At 37.9% G+C, this 21,365-nt stretch overlaps 2 protein-coding genes and 3 non-coding genes across 7 annotated transcripts; 2 read left to right on the top strand and 3 right to left on the bottom strand.

The window, feature by feature from the left end:
* LOC113342545 lies at positions 1 to 218 on the top strand. The gene has a single exon (XR_003356720.1). It is a non-coding gene; the product is annotated as a small nucleolar RNA U3 (small nucleolar RNA).
* A 3,980-nt stretch (positions 219 to 4,198) lies between these two features.
* LOC113342623 lies at positions 4,199 to 4,416 on the top strand. Its single transcript, XR_003356758.1, has one exon. It is a non-coding gene; the product is annotated as a small nucleolar RNA U3 (small nucleolar RNA).
* Positions 4,417 to 7,848: 3,432 nt separating this feature from the next.
* LOC113342065 lies at positions 7,849 to 7,955 on the bottom strand. The gene has a single exon (XR_003356373.1). It is a non-coding gene; the product is annotated as a small nucleolar RNA Z279/snoR105/snoR108 (small nucleolar RNA).
* A 397-nt stretch (positions 7,956 to 8,352) lies between these two features.
* On the bottom strand, positions 8,353 to 15,122 carry LOC113316172 (CMP-sialic acid transporter 2-like). 2 transcript variants are annotated; one of them, XM_026564393.1, is made up of 17 exons: positions 14,730 to 15,122; positions 14,489 to 14,636; positions 13,718 to 13,918; positions 13,202 to 13,318; positions 12,957 to 13,013; positions 12,222 to 12,299; positions 11,923 to 11,967; positions 11,665 to 11,724; positions 11,010 to 11,132; positions 10,684 to 10,761; positions 10,381 to 10,450; positions 9,930 to 10,037; positions 9,693 to 9,826; positions 9,497 to 9,576; positions 9,192 to 9,240; positions 9,030 to 9,092; positions 8,353 to 8,874 (listed from the first exon to the last, which is right to left on the bottom strand). In XM_026564393.1, the coding sequence occupies exons 3-16, from the start codon at positions 13,883 to 13,885 to the stop codon at positions 9,042 to 9,044; spliced, it is 1,218 nt and encodes a 405-aa protein (XP_026420178.1). In that variant the 5' UTR covers positions 13,886 to 13,918; positions 14,489 to 14,636; positions 14,730 to 15,122; the 3' UTR covers positions 8,353 to 8,874; positions 9,030 to 9,041. The 2 variants fall into 2 exon arrangements, with proteins under 2 accessions (XP_026420178.1, XP_026420182.1); XM_026564397.1 differs by having other exon boundaries at positions 8,353 to 8,923.
* Positions 15,123 to 16,045: 923 nt separating this feature from the next.
* Positions 16,046 to 20,965, bottom strand: LOC113316184 (CDP-diacylglycerol--inositol 3-phosphatidyltransferase 1-like). 2 transcript variants are annotated; one of them, XM_026564411.1, is made up of 11 exons: positions 20,719 to 20,965; positions 20,124 to 20,313; positions 19,938 to 20,022; positions 19,792 to 19,841; positions 19,274 to 19,313; positions 19,105 to 19,149; positions 18,937 to 19,002; positions 18,689 to 18,803; positions 18,170 to 18,226; positions 17,971 to 18,066; positions 16,046 to 16,510 (listed from the first exon to the last, which is right to left on the bottom strand). In XM_026564411.1, exons 2-11 carry the CDS (start codon positions 20,197 to 20,199, stop codon positions 16,445 to 16,447), a joined length of 696 nt encoding a protein of 231 aa, XP_026420196.1. In that variant the 5' UTR covers positions 20,200 to 20,313; positions 20,719 to 20,965; the 3' UTR covers positions 16,046 to 16,444. The 2 variants fall into 2 exon arrangements, with proteins under 2 accessions (XP_026420196.1, XP_026420191.1); XM_026564406.1 differs by having other exon boundaries at positions 20,692 to 20,965.
* Between the last annotated feature and the right edge of the window lie 400 nt (positions 20,966 to 21,365).

Raw genomic sequence — 21,365 nt, forward strand, 5'->3', positions numbered from 1 at the left:
ACAACCTTACTTGAACAGGATCTGTTCTATAGGCTCGTACCTCTGTATCCTTGAGTTCTAAGGAGACAGGAACCACAGTCTGGTTGATGAATCAGGACCGCACGACCAGAGCGTGATTAATGGTCACGGGCCTATGATGTAGGCTCTGTGGCTGTAGATGATCGTTCTCAGCTTGGCCTTTGGCCTGCTGTGGTGGTCGTGCGGTTGTCTGACAGACTCCAAATCCTTTTTGCTAGTTGTTCAACTGATGAGTAGACCCTCATTTCATTTCTTAGAGCAGTTCCTATGGAATGAACAAACTATCAAGTTTGTTCATTTTGCTCCCACTATAGACTCAACAAACATGAAAAATGGATGTTTAAACCAACAAATTTGTTGGTTTGTTCATTGAGTTGGAGGATGTAGCGAGCGTTTGATGATAGGACGGGCGATCTTGCCTCAAATTGGCGCCTGTCTTTGCAGCGCGCGTTCTTGATTAGGGCGCCAGAGCTTGTCCTTCCAGCGCTACGATATTCACAGAGTGCCAACGGCTGAATCTTGATGGCTGAATCTTAACGGCTGAAAACTCTTGTGATCTAACGGCTATATTTTGAGTTCTATAAATACTCCTCATTTCAACTCCAAATTCACATTCACAAATCTAGTCTTCTTTACTCTTCTCTGAGCTTAAAAAAATTCTTCAACTTCAACAAATTTTTCAACTTCTTGAACATGTCTCGTCCCTTGTTAGTTCGGTGCGCTCCGTATACTAAAGAAGAAGATGAATCTATTTGCATAAACTATGTTTTTTTATTTACTCAGCTTGCTTCAGCAAACTATCCATGGGTGAATTTCTGGGCGGTTATTCACGACGGGTTCTGCAGTGACACCCGTAATCTGAGTCATCGTGCTATATGCGACATAGAAAATCGTTTTCGTACAAGTAAGAAAGAAGTAAGTGAGTTTGTAGGTTTAACCATACAAGCCAATCGATATAAACTAAGAGGTGAAACTGATGCTGAGATGGTAATAAGATCTTTGGCTGAATGGCGAAGATGGAAAAATGTGGCTTTTCCTTTCAAAAAATGTTTCGAAATCCTTAAGGTGTTGAACAGTTTCAACCCCTTCTTTGAATCTAATGTAGTCCGTCGTAATTCAGTGAAGCTAATGTAAAACGCTTAATTTTAAAGTTAATGTAGTCCGCGGTAATTCAGTGAAGCTAATGTAAAAAAACGCTTAATTTTAAACATATGTAATTTTATTTAATTAAGAGCTTCGTACTTTTAAAACTAAAATTACAAACGTAACAGAATTAGAAATTACAATCTCTCTAACGTCGCTCATCGCTAGCTCCCTCATTGTTATTTTCTGGAGTCCAGAATTCTGCAAGACCTGGGGATAGACCTGGGACATTCCCACTTTCCAACATATTAAATAAATGTGCATATGTTGATAAACCTGGGGATGGACCTGGTTGACCAACATTAGGCGATTGGAAAGCATTAGGCGATTGTTGGAAAGCACTCGGTGCACTCGGTCCTCCAAGCATATAAGATGTTTCTTGTTGTTGTGGTGGTGGTGTAATATTGTAGCAGCTATCATTTGGGTTGTAGGGCGAGAATGATGACGATATGTGCCTAGGATCTAGCCGAAATACTTGAGGTTGAGATACAGGCACAGTTTGTGGTGAAGAAGTATTGTGTCGTATGTGTGGTGAAGAAGAACTTTGTCGTACTTGTGTTTCTCCCACCACTGTATCATCACTATCGTGCGCTCATCTGTTGCTCCTGGTGGAATCGGAAGACTGTGACTGTCGCCCATCATCATTTATAGTTGGACTCAATCCAAACATTGAGTTCTCGTGCAATTTCCGACATACATCCAAGTGTATATCCCCATTTGCCGATTCAGCCAATGCAAATCGTTCAGTTGGCTCCTCAACTCTCCCTCAATGGAAGTCACATTGTTGTAAGGATAATCACGTTCCATACCTTGGGAAAAAATGGGGATCGTGGTTGGATCACCTTGTGAAGTAATACTTGGCATCTCCCAAAGAATTTCGGGCAAAATTGACGAAGATGATAAAAAACTTGCACCTGTGGTGGGGTAAGTCATAAAATATGGCTCTTTTGGAGGTGGCTGGTTAGGAACGATACTTGCATCATGGGACAGGCGTGCTAACGCTGGGAGATCAAAGTCATAGATGTCCATGTTGTGTGTCTCAATTACAGGCTTCGCAATCGACTTGTACCATTTCACATAATCCGCTTCACTAATATTCATCTATGTATTTAGTTCATACCTCGCCCAATTGGTTCTTCTCGGCCGATGGAAATCTGATCCAGAGGTTTGCATATGTTGTGGAGGGTTAATTGCAATTGCATATATACCTTGCATTTGGTACTGCAGTCTTTCTCCCAGGTACCAAACCCCTCTATGCAAATGTGGAGTGTATAAAACAACTCTACGCAGAGAATAATCAAGAATACGTTGTCCAACATTAGCACCATACTGAGGAAAATCAATGTAAGGGTGAACAACGATGTTGTTGTGGCTCCGGGTCATCTGATGAAACCTCTGAACAAAACTGGAACTCGATATATCGTTGTCAGTGCCCTTCGCTAAGTTGGTGGAGATGTACATATCCATAATTGGAAATATTTGGGTAGCGTCTTTAAGGATTGGTTAACCAACACAGAAGTAGGTATACCACCAATACTGCAAATTACTCCATAATTTTAGTATTTTGACTTAATATACATTACTCCATAAAAATTATTTAAATTTTAAAATAATAATCTTGATATTTACCTCTATGATGCCCCAGAAACCAGTGAAGTTATCTCCGCCCATGGACGCTACATCCAGCGCAAAGTACAATTCTGCTAAAATTGCAGATCCCCAGTCATAATCTGGTGCTTTTTCAAGATCTTCTAACGCTTGAAGCCAACCAACACGAGCAACATGAGTTGAGTATGGAAAGAATATCTGACTCAGTACCCATAAGATAAACGCCCTTTCGAGTTCAGGATAGTCATCTACATGCTCTGGGTTTCTGGGTTGGATTAGGAAAAGTTTCAACGCTGAACATCTAATCCCACTTCCTTTCAATTGTTTATTAGTTTCAGGTATTTCTGAATCCAAAAACGAGGGAAAAAGCGTCTCCCATTTACTACTTGATATTCATTCATCAGTGTTGAATGGTGGCGGCTCTCCTATTCCACTTGGGATCCCACAAATGAAATACAAATCAACAGGCGTAATTCCTATTACAAGTATAATATCAACTATGATTAATTCTTTTGATTATTTAATAATTATTTAAAAAATATAATTTAAGTTAAGTTAAACAAGCTTACCAAATTCAAAATCAATGAAATGGAATGCGTGCGTCGTCGCCCACCACCTTTCTACCACTGTTTTCGGAATTTTGTTGTTGTGTCTTCTAGCCTTAACACTATAAAGCGCACGTCAGGGATATCTGTCAACCCTTTGTCGGACTTCAGGGGGGTAAAACTTCATAAATAGTCTTTAACTCTGAAAATCCACCTCTCATATAAAAATAATCATCAGACCGATCTTGATGCCCCGACACATGACCTTGGACAATGATGGACCAACAACAACACTCGGCGCAGCAAACTCTGCTTCACGATCTTGAGAAAAATCTACACCTGTGGCAGACAGCGGTGCCGGTTCATTTCTTCGATCTCTTGTCTTCTTTATACTATTGGCCGCTTTTTTTAAAAATCGCTCATATTGTATCAAAAAAATTTGATTTAGAAGAGTTTTAGAAGAAGGAAATAGTGGTGGTGTGATAGAACTGAAATGAGTTAATCCAATTTATAGGTTTTGAAAATATAGCCGTTGGAATTATGGTCGTTGGAGATATGAACGTCGGAGATTTTGTATCTCACGCCCGTGTTGATAGCATAAACGCGTGTTTGTAGGTCCAGCGCCCGAATTTGTCTGTCCAACGCCCGTGTTTGTCAGTTCAGCACCCGAGTTTGTCTGTCCGTCGCCCGTATTTGTCTCAAGCTCGCGCACATAGTCATCGAACTCCCAGTGCTTTACCATAGTGGAAAAGCCAGTTTGGCCATCCACCTGGCTCAACAAAAAAGTCGATTTGGCCATTGCCATAGGAATTGCCCTTAGTCCCACAGCGACAACACTGCGAAATGAAGTCTAGTTTAAAGGGAGTGGAATCGGAAAACTGGACATGACCTTACTTGAACAGGATCTGTTCTATAGGCTCGTACCTGTGTATCCTTGAGTTCTAAGGAGACAGGAACCACAGTCTAGTTGATGAATCAGGACCGTACGACCAGAGCGTGATTAATGGTCACAAGCCTATGATGTAGGCCCTGTAGCTGTAGATGATCGTTCTCAGCTTGGCCTCTGGCCTGCTGTGGTGGTCGTGCGGTTGTCTGACAGACTCCAAAACTTTTTTTTGCTTAGACTCAGCTGATGGGTTTTTCTTAGTTGTTCTGGTAAGGAAGAGATTTGGTTTATTTTGGTTTTGAATGAAATGAGATGTAGCAACTCTTGTACTGTTCCATGCCTTGGTCACGCAGCTGCAGAATGATAGAGTCCGACATGATCATAATCATCAATTTTTTCGAACAAAAAATCTTTGACTATAGTTTCCCAATTTTTTTCTTAGAATTCGGCTGTCAGATTGAGAAGAAATGACTTGCCCAAGAGTTGTGTATTGGGTTTTTTTGCCTGCTATTCTTGTAACCCAACTTACGAGCCTTATCAGGAGGAGTGGGACAAGTAACACGGCAAATTGAAATTTTAAGCCTATGCAAGAATCTAATAACATCTGACGTACTAGCTCGCCACAAAATTTTGAACTTGAAACCAAATTACAAAAACCTCAAGGTTAATTTAAGAACTCAAAGCCGAACGAGCACAAAAAACAAACAAACTAGCAGCTTCTATCCAACTGATACAGAAAGTGAAATGCGGTACCACATGCTCAACAATGTGTAACCTTTAAAAAAACTCAATACACATAAGCTTTAGCATAGAAACACACTCATTGCAAAGACCACCTCAAATTTTACATAGGTTCTGGCTTACTTTTTTGAACGTTCAGCAGGATTCCAGTGCTGATGAAAAGGCCCCATATTTCTCTGCAGCAGGTACCAACTAGTTTGTACGAATAGGCGTAGGACTGGCATTCGAGTAAAACGTACGTTCATTGGCAATGGAAGTGGCATTTGTGTGTAAAATGGAATTTTGTGCAACCGCTGGAAAATTTATTAACAATGTTTTAACTTTGAATCGTGTTAGAAACGGGTTGTGCAACTTCGAGGAATGAAAATTCTAAAATGAATATATTCTCTTCCATGTTGAAAATTAAGAATTCTGAGGTCCCAATAGTTCACCAAGTTCATGGGAATTAAAAGAAAAGTTACAATAAAAGGTCAGCCTATATTTATTGGACAGCTGAGAGCATTCTACACTGCCGGGCATTTTCTAGCATAAGGGTAGGCACTAGGCATCTAAGGCCCGTCAAAAAAATTTGATTTAAGTTTTAAATTTTCTAGCATAAGGCCCCTTCATATGGGTGTGGCAAACATGATTGTTTTCCATTTAAGCACCCACTATGGAGGGGGCAAACTAGCAAACTGGCCTGGTTAAGTGGCAAATTTGCCACTTAGCCAGGCCAGGTCAAGTTTCTACCGAGCGGTCGAGTCTCGACCGCTCGGTATAGTTTACACCGTTAGGTGTACTGTCCATCGTCAGCGGTGTAGACTAGACTGCTCGTATCATTTCATCCAACGGTCATCATTTCATCTGCCTATAAATACAATATCAAATTTCATTTCAACTCACACCATTTCTTCAATCTCCACTGTTTCACTCCACAAATCCAATATGGCAGTTCGAGTTCGCACTCGCAAATTTGGCATATCTGAAGATGAATCCATTTGCAGGCATTATGTTTTTGTTATGTAAGATATGCCCGGTGGTGGACAAAATCAACATCAAAAGGTTGTATGGAGTCGCATATTTCAAAGATTTCAAGAAGAAACATTGAACCTTAATAATCGAAATGCAGATGGATTGTGTCATCGCTTCGGAATAATCAGCAAGGATGTGAAGTTGTGGGATGTTGTACTTGCTGAAGGCTATCGAAACCGAAAAAATGGTCAAAACGCAAATGATGTGGAGCAAATGTGTCGGCTCGAATGGCGCAACAGAGTTGGTCAAAATATTCACTTTGAGGGTTGTTATCTTATCTTGAGGGTGTTGCCTAAATATGATCAGTTTAGAGTAAATGCCCGAATATGATGCATCTTTCGTTTGTATAATGCAACTATCATTTGTCTCAAATTTTAATTTTAAGATATTAATATAAAACTAGTGCATCTTTCATTAAAAGTTTAGAATTTTAATTTACATTAGTGCCGCTTTCATTCATCTACATAATGACATAACTTACAATAAAGACTTTAAAAGTAAAAATTTGGGACAATGTTCTTCATCTTGTTTATCTTCTTCATTTGACCAGACTTTCAATCAATGCGCTCATGAACGGAGTCTCCTTTGTTTATCTTCTTCTTTGTCTTCAAATTTTCCTTCCCTTGAACTTTTCTTGGTCTTCTCTTAGTTGGATGTTTGATTTGGTTAATATCCAAAACTTGTATACTTCTTTCATTTTTACCTATTTCTTTAAAACCTTCACATATCTTATTAAGGGTGAATTCAAGCACCACTCCAGAAAAATCAAGTTGGGTAGCCAAGTCAAGTTGGGATTCAAACTTTGCCATTTTGAAAGATAATAAGGGACAAGATGTTTGTATGGATGTCACAGGTGTCTCTCCCTTCACTGGTGAAGGAATCCCGTCATTCGTCCCCGGAAAGGCTATATCTAGTGTGGTTTCACGTAAACACGCTAAATATTTGGACAAATGTATTTCACATGGCCATGGTACGGGAGTCTTACCTTTCTCTATCTTAGGGGAACTTGGTGAAGATACTATTTGTTTTTCAAGCGTCTGAAGAATTGTTTAATTAGTAACGACGCTAGTAGTGGTTTCGGTAGTTTTATTTTTCATAGACTAGCATTGTTATTCAAAGGGGTGTTGGTGCCCAGCTTGTTGTTAGGTTGCCAACCAAAAGTTTTGTGTAATAAACTTACGAGTTGTTTAAATCATGCAATGTTTTCAGTTAGTCCTTGATCAATATCAATATCTCTAAGCAGATAGAAAGATGGAAATTTTTTGTGTAAAAAATTTGGTGTAACTTTTGTGTGAATTTTTTCCCTTTTAATAGCGGTGGAGAAAGAGTCCTTCGAGGTTTCAAATCCACCGAACGGTGGATGAGACTACACCGCTAGCGGTGTAGACTAGACTGATCGGTGGAGACTCGACCGCTTACCTTTTCTCCCATAGTGCGGTGTAGACTTAGACCGCTCGGTGGAAACTCGACCGCTTATCTTATGGGACGGTGTAGACTAGACCGCTCGGTGGAAACTCGACCGCTTACCTTTTCTCCCATAGTGACGTAGTGCGGTGTAGACTTAGACCGCTCGGTGGAAACTCGACCGCTTATCTTATGGGACGGTGTAGACTAGACCGCTCGGTGGAAACTCGACCGCTTACCTTTTCTCCCATAGTGACGTGGCCAGTCTGACGGGTTTTCTCTCCCATAGTGACGTGGCCAGTCACCTGGCATATGGGGGGTTTAGTCATAGGAACCGACCTATGGGTAGGCACTAGGCATCTAAGGCCCGTCAAGTCATTGGAACCGACCTAAGGGTAGGCCCGTCAAGTCATAGGAACCGACCTAAGGGTAGGCACTAGGCATCTAAGGCCCGTCAAAAAATTTGAATTTGTTTTAAAAGGTGGGCGGGTAGGGATCAGATCGGTAACAAACGGGAGTGCCCATATTGTCGTAACCAGGCTTAGGCTGGACACCCAATTCTCGCATAAAATGCGAGTTTTGACCACTCATCATTTCCCATTATCTGCCTGAAGGATCATATTTTCTCAAGGCATTTCCCATCCCTATTTATTTTTCTCGTTTTGACACTTACGCCTCTGTACTCGCAGATGTGGGACTATTAGCTAGTACCATGGATGTTTAGACTTGCTAGGGTTTGCTATAAGAGTTGTGCATTGGGATCTTTTACCCAACGACGAACGTTCGGCAGGATTCAAATCTCTAGCGGGTGGCAACTAGGTCGCACATGAGATAAGCGTAGGACTGGCATTTATGTGTAAAATGGCCATCGGCAATGGAAGTGGCATTTTTGTAAAATGGAATTTGCTGCAACTGGTGCTCGAAAGTCACAGAACAGACGGTTTATACAATGTTTTAGCTTCTTATCATGTCAGAAACAGATTGTGCAACTTTGAGGAATGAAAATTTTCTAAAATGAATATATTCTCTTTCGTGTTGAAAATTAAGAACTCCGAGGCCCCTATCGTTCGCTATTAAGTTCATGGGAATTAAGAGAAAAATTACAATAAATCGAGTATCAATTGTTTTCTGCTTGTAATGGACAAAATGTATGCTGTTACTACCATACATTTCCTGAATGTGTAAATGCATGTAAGGGAGAAATCTGACATTCCTTTGCTTGAACTGTTGAACTGAACATATCTTGTGTGGAGCATAACCTTAACTCTTCTCGTAGCAAGATATAAAATTGGCTTGTGATCTCCAGACTAGCTGCTTAACTCACTGTCCGTCCACTGTTTTCTCCTTGGTTTAGCAGAAGGCCTAAGCTACATAGGGATCCCCAGACAAAAAGAAAAATAACGAAAAAAGAATTTTCCTGTGTACCAATTATATTTTATTGATTTTCCGTAAGAACCGGCTTATCTTCTATACCACACAACAAGGCCAGCCAAAAAGAATCTCCTCAAACAAAATTTCCTGCAAATTGAGATTACCAATAACGGCCAATCATTCAAGTCACCGTATTCTGCAGATTTGTTAAGAAATTTTATATTCTTCAGCAGGTGAGCAAGAACAGTGGAACTACGTATATGCTTTGTTGCCACGGAAGGGAAATAGGTGATGTTCCATACCTAAAAGTAACTTCAGATGGGGAGAAGTGGTTTTCGCTCTTCAAGTCCAACACGATGGCTAGCCTGTAAATAAGATAAACAGAAAGAAAGAATGTAACATTGGGTGGAAAGACAAGGAAATTAATCAAATATTCATGAAGAAAATATAGAGATGATTCTCACATCGTCATTTGCTCCTGCTGTCATATTGATGAAGGATTTATCACTTGTCCTGATTCAAAATGAATTCAAACTGAGATCAGTTGCTCGAATTCAAGTATGTAAAAAAACTTCCATTTTGAGGAGCCTGTAAACTTGTACTAAAAGGACTACCAAGGAATTTCCAAAATTGAAGAATGAAGATGCTTTTTTGTTTTCTTTATCTTCTGATCCGTACTGAGACCTAGACCCAACTTATGTATTTGGTACCCAAGGTAATGAACCGAGTCTTAAACATGATACACCTTGGTCAGGGAGGAAAAACACACCTGTGTCCCTTTTGTACATCCTGCATCTCCAAGGGCCCATCTTGCCCTTCGTCTTTGACTTTAGCAAGAGGTGAAAAGAACTGAACAAAAACCAAAAGAGCATGGTTCAAAACAAAAACTCAATATAGAAAGGTTATTTAACCGTCATAATGTACAACAAGTGCTGCTCTTTTCTCCACAACAAACATTAATTTACCTGGTGCATTGAGATAAACACAATAGAGATTCCTAACATAAAGTTTATCGTGAGTCTATGCCCAAATAATGCAGCAGATGCAAATCCCGTAAAAATTGTTGCAACGGTGGAGGAATATTTCTTCAAAATTGTGTCTGTGAAATCAATGTAAGGCCCTTATTTAGAATGGATATAGAAACAGCGTATCATTGCAATTAATAGTTAAACAAGGTATAAAGTCCATGACAGAATGACCACCTGCATATTTAAAGAAGAATGATGACAAAATCCCCTGTGCGGCATTGTTGAATATCAAAAGCATGGTAGCTTTTGAATGGCCTTCCAGGATATTAAAGCTACCAGGCCCTGAAATTGCGCAAGGAAGTATTAAGCATTGGCACATGCACCGTGTACTAAGTAACTCTTAGAAACTCAATTTGTCTTGAACTTATAAAGTACACAGAAATATGCTACAAGCAAGGTGAAAACAAGCTCGAACAATTCCTAGTCTCCTAGATTAACCTACAGAAGGCTTGATATGGAAAAACACACACATGAATGTTTGTGTATGGATTATCAGTGTGTCGGATCAGTTTCAAGTGAGAAATGTCACAAGGTTCTGTAGGCCCCTTTACCACAAAGTAGGCAAACATGAATGATGTATTCCATCTCAGTCCTCCCATTTATGACTAAAAATGGATATCCATACCTTTGAAGATGGCGATTCCAATAATTGCGAGAAAGTTGAATATAGCTCCATACCCGTACAAAAATAAATTCTGTAAACCACGAAACAGTTATATCTCTAGTCAGAGGATCTAAACCTAATGCAATGGACATAGAGAAAAAAACTGTCCCAAACACCAATTGGCTCCAGCAAAACGTGAAGACAACATGTGAGAAAGTTAAATGATGATGCATCACGGAAGAGGCTGTGTAACCAAGAACCAAAAGGTCTACTTTCACAAAATAAGCTATCAAAAACGAACACAAGCAGAGCTAAAAATATCACCTGAAGGTAAATGCTGGTATCAAATTGACTCTTCAGAGCATATTCATTGAAAACTGATGCCATAGATGGAACTGTTACCTGTCGATTAATGCATAAAAGAGTAATTATTCATTCATATACAAAGAGTTATTAAAAAACTGATGCCGCAGATGGTCAGCTGGACTCGAGACTAGTGCTAATGAGATTTTCAAAAATGAGAAACGAAAACAGAAAGAGAAAAACACTTAATCAGCACAAGATCGCTAATCCTATGCCCCCTAAAAAAAACTCATCTCCAAACTTGCGAAGAAAAATCTTAACTAGGAATTGTGTGGTGGACTACTTACAAATATCCCCGTGTATATATATGCACTCATTGCGAGTGGGATACTCAGAGATGTAGCTCCCGCAGGCAGTGATTGAAGCTGGTTGACACTGATTCCAATAAGCAAAAGGCCAAGAGCCTCCCACTGTAGAAAACAGACAAGTGAAAGATAAACTCGCTATTAATAGATTGATCAAAATTAGTATGGTATGAGGCACAAAATGATAACAGCTAAAAACCAATTACTATAGATCTTTCATCACATGGTCTAAACTCTAGAACCATTAATGGCTACACGCCGGAATCAAGTTCTGAGGTTCACTAAAGTGATCACTGATCAGAAAGAGAAGTGACACTCGACATGCGACAAAGCCAACAGCAAGGAAAAGGAATACGAAGAGATCAAATCATGTGACACGGATGAGATACAAAATGGCCTCGCAACTTGCAAGAACAAGTTTAACAGCCAAGCAGGGATGATGACTCACCTACCTTTACCTTTCAAGTGAGATGGTATTACCAGCTTCTGTGTTACTAAAAATAAAATAAAACAAAATATGGCTACTTCTTATTCTGTTCCTGTTGACATTAATGTGCAGGTCCATTGAGCATACCATATTTCTAATGATCAAAATAATCTTAGTATCAGAGAAGGAAGTTAAAAGAATACGACTAACCTGAATTATAGAAAGTCGCCGTTTCATTACTACCTTTAGGAGAACAGCAATTACCAAAACCTACATTATGAAAGTGGGACGCATTAGGAATTAAATATGAAACATTGAAGCATCTAAAATTAGAACAAAAAAATGATAGGAAACCCAACAGCTCTGATATTCAATACATCATTTTAACATTTTAATTTGTTTGTTTAGTCTTATATGATGATGCGACAGTTATACCGTGTCATCTATAGAAGGATGTAAAAAAGATACCTTTAAGTTACTCAGCATCTTCACAGTCGCAGGATCGAAATAAAGCTGCAAATAAAATTACAGTTCAATTAGGTAGTAACAAAACTGTTAAACATGTACTTGTCTAGTATCAACAATGACCTTCTAGATCTATTGGAGTTGATTGAGAAGTAGCAATGTCACAAATTATTATTCTCAATGTATCAGTCCAAAAAATATCAAAACACATCAAGTAAAAGTTCATAACATCACAAGAGTTTGTTCGGGGTGCGTGAAGAGCAAAAGAAAACATATCTTGAAATGAACAGCAAGAGCAATACCTGCATGATGAACTTTAAATAGTTGTTGATGGCATATAAGAAAGCTGGAACAGCGAGAAGGACATTGTTGCGAGCAGCCTGCAAGAAAACAGATGGATAACATTAAAGCCTCGCGAGAAACTATCACAATGATCAAGAAAGATGGCATGGAAACAATCTCCTGAACAGAAAATGCGTATTAAACCAACACAATGCCCAAACGGAATTTATTTAAAATGAACAGGCCAGTCTAAGATCAGGTTAAACAAGAAAAGTAAGAACAGCTGTGCAGCAAAACTGCACAAGCACGTTAGCTCTTCGCATCCTTATTCTAGAGCAGACTACTGAAATTGAAATTACTGGTCAAAACTGCGACTTGCTTGTTTTAGTGCAATAAAAAGAAGCATTGACTCTATCATTGAAAATTTATATTATGGAGAAGGTTTTGTTGGTCTAAAACCAGGCTCAGTGAGTAATAAACATAGTTCCACATGAAATAATGAAGGTGCGGAGTACAGTATGAGTAAGTTCAGAATCTCAAAATAATTCCAAAACTGGGCAGTTAACATGAGCCTACAAGAAAAAACAGTTGAGCTTCCCAATGAGTTTGTATTGAAAGTGGCCATCCGAAATCATGGATGATGTGCTCCCTTGTCAAAGAGTTGCGTGCTCAGCTTAGTAATTAAAATCGGGAAAACGTGAAAACTCAAACTATGCCAAAATGTGAATATTATAATGTCATTGAGAAAGATTTACCTGGGTGAATGAAGAAATTGATAGTATAGGTTTCTCTCCGACCTTTTGATTTCTGGCCTGCATAACCAAAACCATAGCAACATAAGTCCTATAAACTCTTCCTGCAATGCATTTGATGTTCTTTTCATGCATTGTGTCTGGTGGAGAGGTTACGTAGAGAGGCAACATGAGAGAAAGAGCAAAAGGGAAAGACTCATTTTAATGTGAGAGAAAGAATTGATTAATCAAAAAATTAAAAATAATACCTGGATCAGGAGCATAACAAGTGCAAAGAGAACCTTTGCAGCTTCTGTCAAGAAGTTCACACTAACGGGACTAAACTTGAATTTCCCATCCACCTTCGACATATAGACCAAAATGGGCTGCACAAGGACAAAAATGCAGATCGCTTATAAAACCCAGGAAACAACAGAAAGTTCATTCTATTTTTAATCTTTAGATATATGATCATGTCTGAAACCTTTTGTAAATGACAAACACTAACTAGAACCATACTAGTTTTCCACCACAATGACTGATCATGTGATTTTGAAAAGAATTAGCTAACCAACTGGAAACTTAAAAGAAAGAAAGTAGTAACTAAGACACTAAAGCTCGAATCCTGGATGCCAAAAGTCTAGGTAGATGCAACCCTTCGGAATATGTGATCACATTCATGAGTGGTCCAAGAAAAACCAATTTAAATGAGTATAAAGTTGAGCAAGAATGAAACCATCAAATTTCTTCCACATTGATGAAAACACACACAATAGGTTTCCTACCTGTAAACCAACCAATATACAATCTCCCACAACGAGAAGGACATTGAGTACACGAGTCTTTGATGATACTTTGCTCCTATGCCTGTCATAAGCCCTTGAGACAGCCTTGCTTGGTGATGAGACCAATTTGGAACGGCAGACACTGCATTCTGCCATTCCGTTCTTCATCGCCTCAATACCAACTTACTAGCAAGCGTAGGACTGCAGAAACAGTGCCCAAAGATGACATAAATAAAACACCAAAGCATTATCAGCCTGACAAATTCTCATTATCTGAAATAAGCTGAATCTAAAGCTTGTAAAGAAAATCTCTAAAAGACAATACAATACAGAACCTAGAAGAATGAAAGTATAGCTGTGAATGCTAAGATATATAAGTCAGAAAATATCAACTACTGCTCACTATGTCGTACTCCACTGATGAGTATGTACTACTTTGATAAACCCATGTAGTACTAGAAATAACTAATTTCAATTGACCTGAACTGCATAAGGTGATTTGGTCGAAATAAACAGGAAAAATTTTCCAGATAAAAAAAAAAAAAAAAAACCTATTGCCTCTGAAGAACTTAACATGAATTTCCAGGTAAACAAAAACATTGTTGTAATTGAATTGGTCCCCCTTAAATTTAAACCACAACAGTAATCTACTGTATATCCTAAAAACAGCTAATGATTCAAAAAAAGGCACAACTTTCCAAGCTTACTTTAATTAGATAATAATACAGTGTATCTAAACCAACAAAACTGAAGAAACTTCCACCAACATACCTGCATTTCCAGAGAGATTACTGAAATCTCACTTTTAACACAATCCAATCAGATCTCACCACCAAATCACCAAATAACCTTAATCCAATTCCAATATATACACGAATTTGAATCAGATCTTGATTCAATTTCAGATTCAACCTCCAACCTACACCAAACAAACCAAAATCAACACAATTCCAGATTCACAATATCGAGTTACCAAAGTAATATATAAATCATCCATCACCAAACAACTCACCTTTAATTTAATCAAAATTTACACCCAAAAAAAAATTCAAAAAATAAAAATAAAAGAGGAATGAAACGTGTGTGTTGGTTCGATCTAGTTGAAATATGAGACCTGATTTCACGGATCTATAAAAGAAGAGATTTATTATTCAAGTGTGGTTTTTGTTAGGTTAGATTGACAACACAACATTTATATATATTGACGATGAAACGTCTTCTTCCTTGATTGCTTTGCTTGGGTTATACAATTCCTCCCTCTTCTCTCTCTTTCTGTTTCTGTTTCTGTTTCTACGAAGGAATAGAATGGGGGGAAATGCTTTCTTTGTTGGTGTTTCTCAACTAGAGAACAGACGAGGTGGGCGGGTAGTAGTAGTATCTCCAATTAATTTTCTTTCTTATTTTCTGGTGAAAACAAATTATGGAAGAAAAAAGTAAATTAATTGGAACTTCCTTTCCTGTCCTTTGTGATTATTTAATGTAGTATATTTTACTTCACCGACGGTCGTTTAGTCCGTAACACGTGTGATAAGGACAAAGAAGCTTGTTTTCAATTATTCACTTCTAGGTTGACTTGTGGACCTTTGTGCTGCTGTTTCCCGGTAACATGTAAATGAGTGAGGGATCCATGGCAAAATCTGAACTATTTAGATCACGGCATTTATTGTATCTATTTTCGTCAAACTGCAAGTTGATGGTGGCAGAGCCAGAGAATGAGCGAGCTGAAGATCTGGCTTTGCCCTCGCTTCAAGTGTACTTTTGTATCCATGGCTTTTAATTATTTTTTTTACTACCGGCAGAGTTTACTAGATCCCCAAGACTATCGGTTTTGGAGATGTACTGTGATTTGATTTATGTCAAATTTCTTCGCGTTTCTGCTTCTATGATACAAACATTTATATGTTTAGGATTCAGACAATGCTTATTTCCAATTAGAATTTTAATAAAATTTAGCTGAGAGCATTACACTGGAGCGGAGATCGCGTTAAAGCTGTCCACTCTCAAAGGAGTGACCACACAATAGGGAAAATGTGCAAAAGCAAGTGGAGATCTGCTAAACTTTTAAGTGATCATTTAGTTTGAACAACTTGAGTGTAGGACTCAAACTTCATAGTGGCCTAACAGAGCTTTCTACATAAAACAGTGCTCATGGGTTTAGCTCAGTGTATACAACAAAATAGCACTGACATCATTCTCAGTTTAAGCTTATAATGGTTAGACAGTTCACCATTTTGTTTGTAAAGTTCTTTGTAAACGGCATACAGTACTAGACAAGAAATAAGAGAAGACTGTTGTCCTTCAAATTACTAGACAAGGAAAAAACAATGATGATTGAAAAAAGTGCACATTTCTTCAAATCAAAATCTCCACATTTTATACAGGGCGCAAGTAGCACGTGTAACCAAAAAAAAAACACAGAAATTTGCCAGGCTACAGTGCGAGGTAATGCGGATCATTTCATACCACAATTATGTCTGCATTACAAGAAAAATAAATCTAGGCTGACCTAATAATGTCAGTGATTCTGCACACAAACATAACAACATTCTTCCATTTAAAGACACAATGCCAAGCAGGGGGTATGTGATGAGTAAGAAATCTGGCCTAGGCATACCGTGCATTTCATCTTAACAAATCAACCTCACCCTATGCAAAAGAACCTTCGTCAATACACCATCATGCACACCCAAACAAAACAGAAGCTGATATGGTTAGAGGATGATCAACTCAGTGTTTCTGTTTCTGCTTCCTGTTGATATCATACAACACGCAAACATCTGCAGCCGTCTTCATCTGAGCAAATTAACCATTTATCAAATAAATCTTCTCTCATTTGAACTTGAAAAAAAGAAGTCCACATTTAAATGAGATAACAAGGTATTATGCAAGACTAAATTGATTTAAGATGGAACAAAAATATATATCCAAATTATATAGTAGAGTGTTTATTTAAGATGAAAAAACAAGTATGGTACAGGTGCACAGTTATGGACTAGGACCAGTGTTCAAAAAATCGCTTCGCATCATGCATTGAGGTGTGCATTTTTTTCACCTCAGCCCAAAAACGCATTGATGCTTTCACATCGCGCATTGGTCTAATATTAGAAGGAAAAAAACAGCTTTGATGAAGCCCAGTAAACAAGCTCTAGAGTCTGTTCATTTCTAATCTGAATAATATTAGAAAGACCTAATCTATTTTATTAAACTCATTCAATGTTTATTTTTCTTCTTATGTCAGCCACTCCTTCCTCTTCTCTTCTGTGATAAACACTTCTATTATTCAAACATGGCTAGCCAAGCTAGAAAGTGTACGAAAACATATACAACTTTGAAGCATAGAACTTAAGTTCAAGGTCCAAGTAAGAAAGGAGAACCATTAGTCTATGTGCAGTGAAAGTATTGTGATAAGTATTAATCTATTTATATTATTATATATTCTGTGGCTCAGCGCATCAATAACGCATTGATGCAGCGAATTACACATTGCCAGGAAAGCGCATCACCTTACATATTCGCTTTTTTAAGCATTGACTAGGACACTAGGCGATTTTAGATGATGAACCTCAGAATCGGAACAAACTCTCAAGGAAGACTGACCACTACAAGTAATATAAAATACGGGAGATGGGTGCTGCCTACCAATAAAAAAAGATTCAAGCACAATTATTTGCAGAGACTACCAAAACAATGGGTTCACAGTTTTGTTCAGTTTTGTTTTTCCTAACGCTCGGGAAAGAGAGGTAATACTATTCATAGGTGTCAAATTTTGAAAGAAGTTTTGGACATAGAATAAGCTAACACAAATACACAAGTGGCATAAGGTAGAATTTAAGGCATGTATGATAAAGTAAAAAAGATAAATGCTGGTGATGTGCTGAAACAGTGATTCCTGACTGTTCTTCCATCTAATTTAACAAGACATAAAAGTCAAATCTCAGGGTCATTATCTTGACCAAATCAGACTCTTCAACATAATGAGCTTTCAATATAAGAACTTAAAAAGGGTTGTTGATTGACCATCGCAGTCTCTTCAGAAATACACATTCTACTATTCTTTCACTAAATAATACTGCAATTAGGTAGATCGAAAGCACGAACTGCATGTCTAAATTTCATATGGTTATTCAGGTAAGATAACCACCCCCCACCCCCGAGAAATACCCATAGCTACTGATCAATAAATGAATGCATACATTTGAAGCCAAACAAAGGATTCATTTCCAACATATAGCATTACAAAAGTGAGATCTTACCTGTATAACATTGATTGCTTGCTTGATTGCCCATCCAAAGAGAGCCACGCCAACTGGGAAAGAGAGATAACCATGTTTCAAGGCCGTCACTAAAACCTGACAGAGAATAACACAAACCAAGAAATGTTAGTTGGTGTATCTTCATTGGCAGAAACCACAACCAATGCAAACAGCTCAAAATGAACCAGAGAATGTTTACCTCGATCACGCTTTCCGATTGGCTTTCCGCAAGTAGGAAAAGGATTATATAAAGTACCTGCACAATCACAAAACTAGGTTTAATTCCTAACATCTTTAGGGAGTTTTGTCCTACAAAAAACAAACCTCAAAGTTTTAAGAAAAAAATTAAGGTATTGCTATGAGTAGAAGTGAAAAAATTATACAATTTTCAAGACTTCTTCCATGTGCAAGTGGGCAAATACTTGCATCACGTTTCCATGATTAAAAGAAGAGCATGTGTTTCATTTTTCATGTACAATTTCATTTGTCGCATCCCGTAACTATACATGAGCTCCAGAAACCCATGTTTACTACTTAAACTAAAAAGGATGTCCTTCCCCCATTATTATATTTAAGCAAGTATGACGACATTCAGATTTTCCGTAAGGTACACTGTGAAAATGACGTGCCATTGTTGGTTCAGAGATATGTAAGCACGTAGCTGATCAGCCAGTTAGGTGAATGTCACCAAGTACGATGGTTGAATCACTTAAATTACCTCAGATGCCACACAGCAATACGCCATGAATAAACGGTTCCCATAGTATAGCTTAAAGAGCCAATTAGTACTGTCTTTGACATCTTTATGACTTGCCTTGCCTGATAGGAAAGTACTGAAACAGGAGATACAATTAATGAGCGTTTAATTAAGCACAGAATCCCAACAAGACAAGTCCTTTGAAACTGATTTTTTTTTCCTGCAGAAGAAATGCTTTATTAAGAATGAAACTTGAGGTACACAAATACCTGTACATTTGCAGCCAATGGCTAGCAATATCCAGGCTAAGCAAAGACAAGAAAATCATGCCAGGCCTGCCAATATAATCGAATACATGCTCAGCACCTAAATCATACATATAAATTCAAACATATACTACACGTATCAGGAGATATGCGCTAAAATGTATTTCCTACCGGTAAAACTGAGAAAGGACTACCAACAGACAAGCAGTGCTGACCCTGGAAACAAGCATCAAAAAATTTGAGATGCAATTGTCAATATAGCAGATAAACAGTTGTAACAGTGAAATGAGAACTGTGTATGGTTTCAGTAAAAGAAGAAGGTTGAGAAATAGAAGATAACCTGTCTGTTACCATGTCTAGAACAGCTCCAAATGTTGAAACTGATTCACGAACATATTCAGATGAACCAAAAGAATATTAGTGCTCAATTACTATTGTTTGTGTCAATTACGATTTGTACTCACGTTGACGCATACCTAATAATGTTTAGAGAATGAACCTAAAGAAATGGTATGCTAAATCTATACCCAGAGGAAAAAAAACATGGGACATGGGGTCAATGAGTGATTATCAACTTGAGGTTTTCTAGAAACTGTTTATAAGTACAGCTGCATTAATGCACCTACATTGATTAACTTATCACCATACTTTTACCCCTACAATCGTAATGCAGCTCTCTGTCGTCTCATGATAGACGAACTTTAGTGTACAGTACTTCATCTAGTATGATTTTCTACCACATTAAAGTGGATTCAATAAGGATAAATCCCACAAAAAGCATCTTTTGTTTTCTCAGAGGCAAAGATACCTGCTGGTGAATACATATACGATAATGGACAATAAAAAATCAAAGACTACCTTGATTGAACTTGCGAGCTAACCAGCCATCTAAGCCGTCACATACAAAGCTGCAAGCACAGAGTTTCTAAGGTGTGAAGGTTTTAACGGCAGTGAAGAAATCGAGTTTGAGATATAAAAGCAATTCCTAAGGAGGCAAAGATTACCTGATGAAGTATAGTATTGCGAAGAGTTTCTTATCTTCAAAACAGCGAGCAAATGCAACAATATTCATGATAATTCTTATGTATCCTGGACAGAAATGACATAATGTAGACGTGAACATTGGTTACTAACGACAAAGGAAGGAAACAAATGAATCACTATTAACAAAGAGGAATGTAAGTATGTACCAGTGATATTGGGGATGTAAAGGTAAACAGATAACGTGGACTGCTTCTTCTTATTCGATTTGTTAATCGCCGCCATTTTTGTGTAAGAAATTGAGATATGAAGAGATTCTAAAAACAATAGTCGGTTTTCAATTTAGGGAAAGTGCATCATCATCAGCAACACCAATTCTCTCACTGTCTCCCTCTTTTCCTGCATAAACAAAAGAATTCCCAAAACCCTCAACAAATCTTACATAACAATAACAATGTGCATGTGTAATTTGCTTAGATAAAAACAAGAAAATAAGATGAACTGAAACTATTGTTTTAAGGTATAACCTAGATTTTGCAATGAGACATGTAGATTGACTCAGATTACTTCGATTAAATTAGCAAGGAAATGTTCCAAGATAAGCAACGAAAAGTTCCAAGATATAACCAGAATCAATTAAAAACTAATAAAAACCTAATAAAATTTCTTCTTATCCATCGTCAGATATAATAATCATTATTATTAAATCAAATTAAAGAAAATAAAAAGGATTAGATCAGATCGTCATAGTCGGCGACGAAGAAGAAGATAACTCACCAAAAGTTCTGAAGGAATTGAAGAAACCAAAAAATTTCTTGAGGTAAGATCCAGAGGAACTGAGTTATGATTATGGCGAGTGGTCCAAGTAGAGAGAGTATTAGGAGAATGAATTTCTCGGTCGCTCTCCTTTTAAGCTGCGCAGAAGAAGATAGAGTGCGATTGAAGCAAAAAACTAGTGATTCAAGGAAAGAATCGTTGTACTCTTCAAGTCTTTGGAAGAAGAAAGAAGAAGAAGCGAGATGAAGATGGAAAATGATACCAAAACAATGAAACAAAATTGGGCAAAGGACGATCTGGATATTTGGTCTCTTAACGCATGTGCCCCACCCAGATGGTTGCACGTGAGTTGCATTACCTGTTGTGTGTTGGATTTTAGGAAAAAAAAAATCAATCCCGGAGGTTGCTTTTCCACTTCCGGAATCCGGCCAGATTGGGGTAATACCCAATTTTAAGTGGACTGTTTTATAAGGTTAAGGGGTGTCCAAACAGGATAAATTTATCTAAATTTTCCTCACCAAATTTTATTTCTTCTCAACCTAAAAAACAATTTACTCCCTTTCCCAACTTAAAAACCACTATTTCTAATCTTCCATCCTTCTCTTTTCCTCCTCCATCATTTCATCTCAAGAAAAACTCGTTGATTAACAAATAGCCCCTTGTTTTTATGTTTT

Source organism: Papaver somniferum, chromosome 1, assembly GCF_003573695.1.
Source record: "Papaver somniferum cultivar HN1 chromosome 1, ASM357369v1, whole genome shotgun sequence".
Taxonomy (NCBI): Eukaryota; Viridiplantae; Streptophyta; class Magnoliopsida; order Ranunculales; family Papaveraceae; genus Papaver; species Papaver somniferum.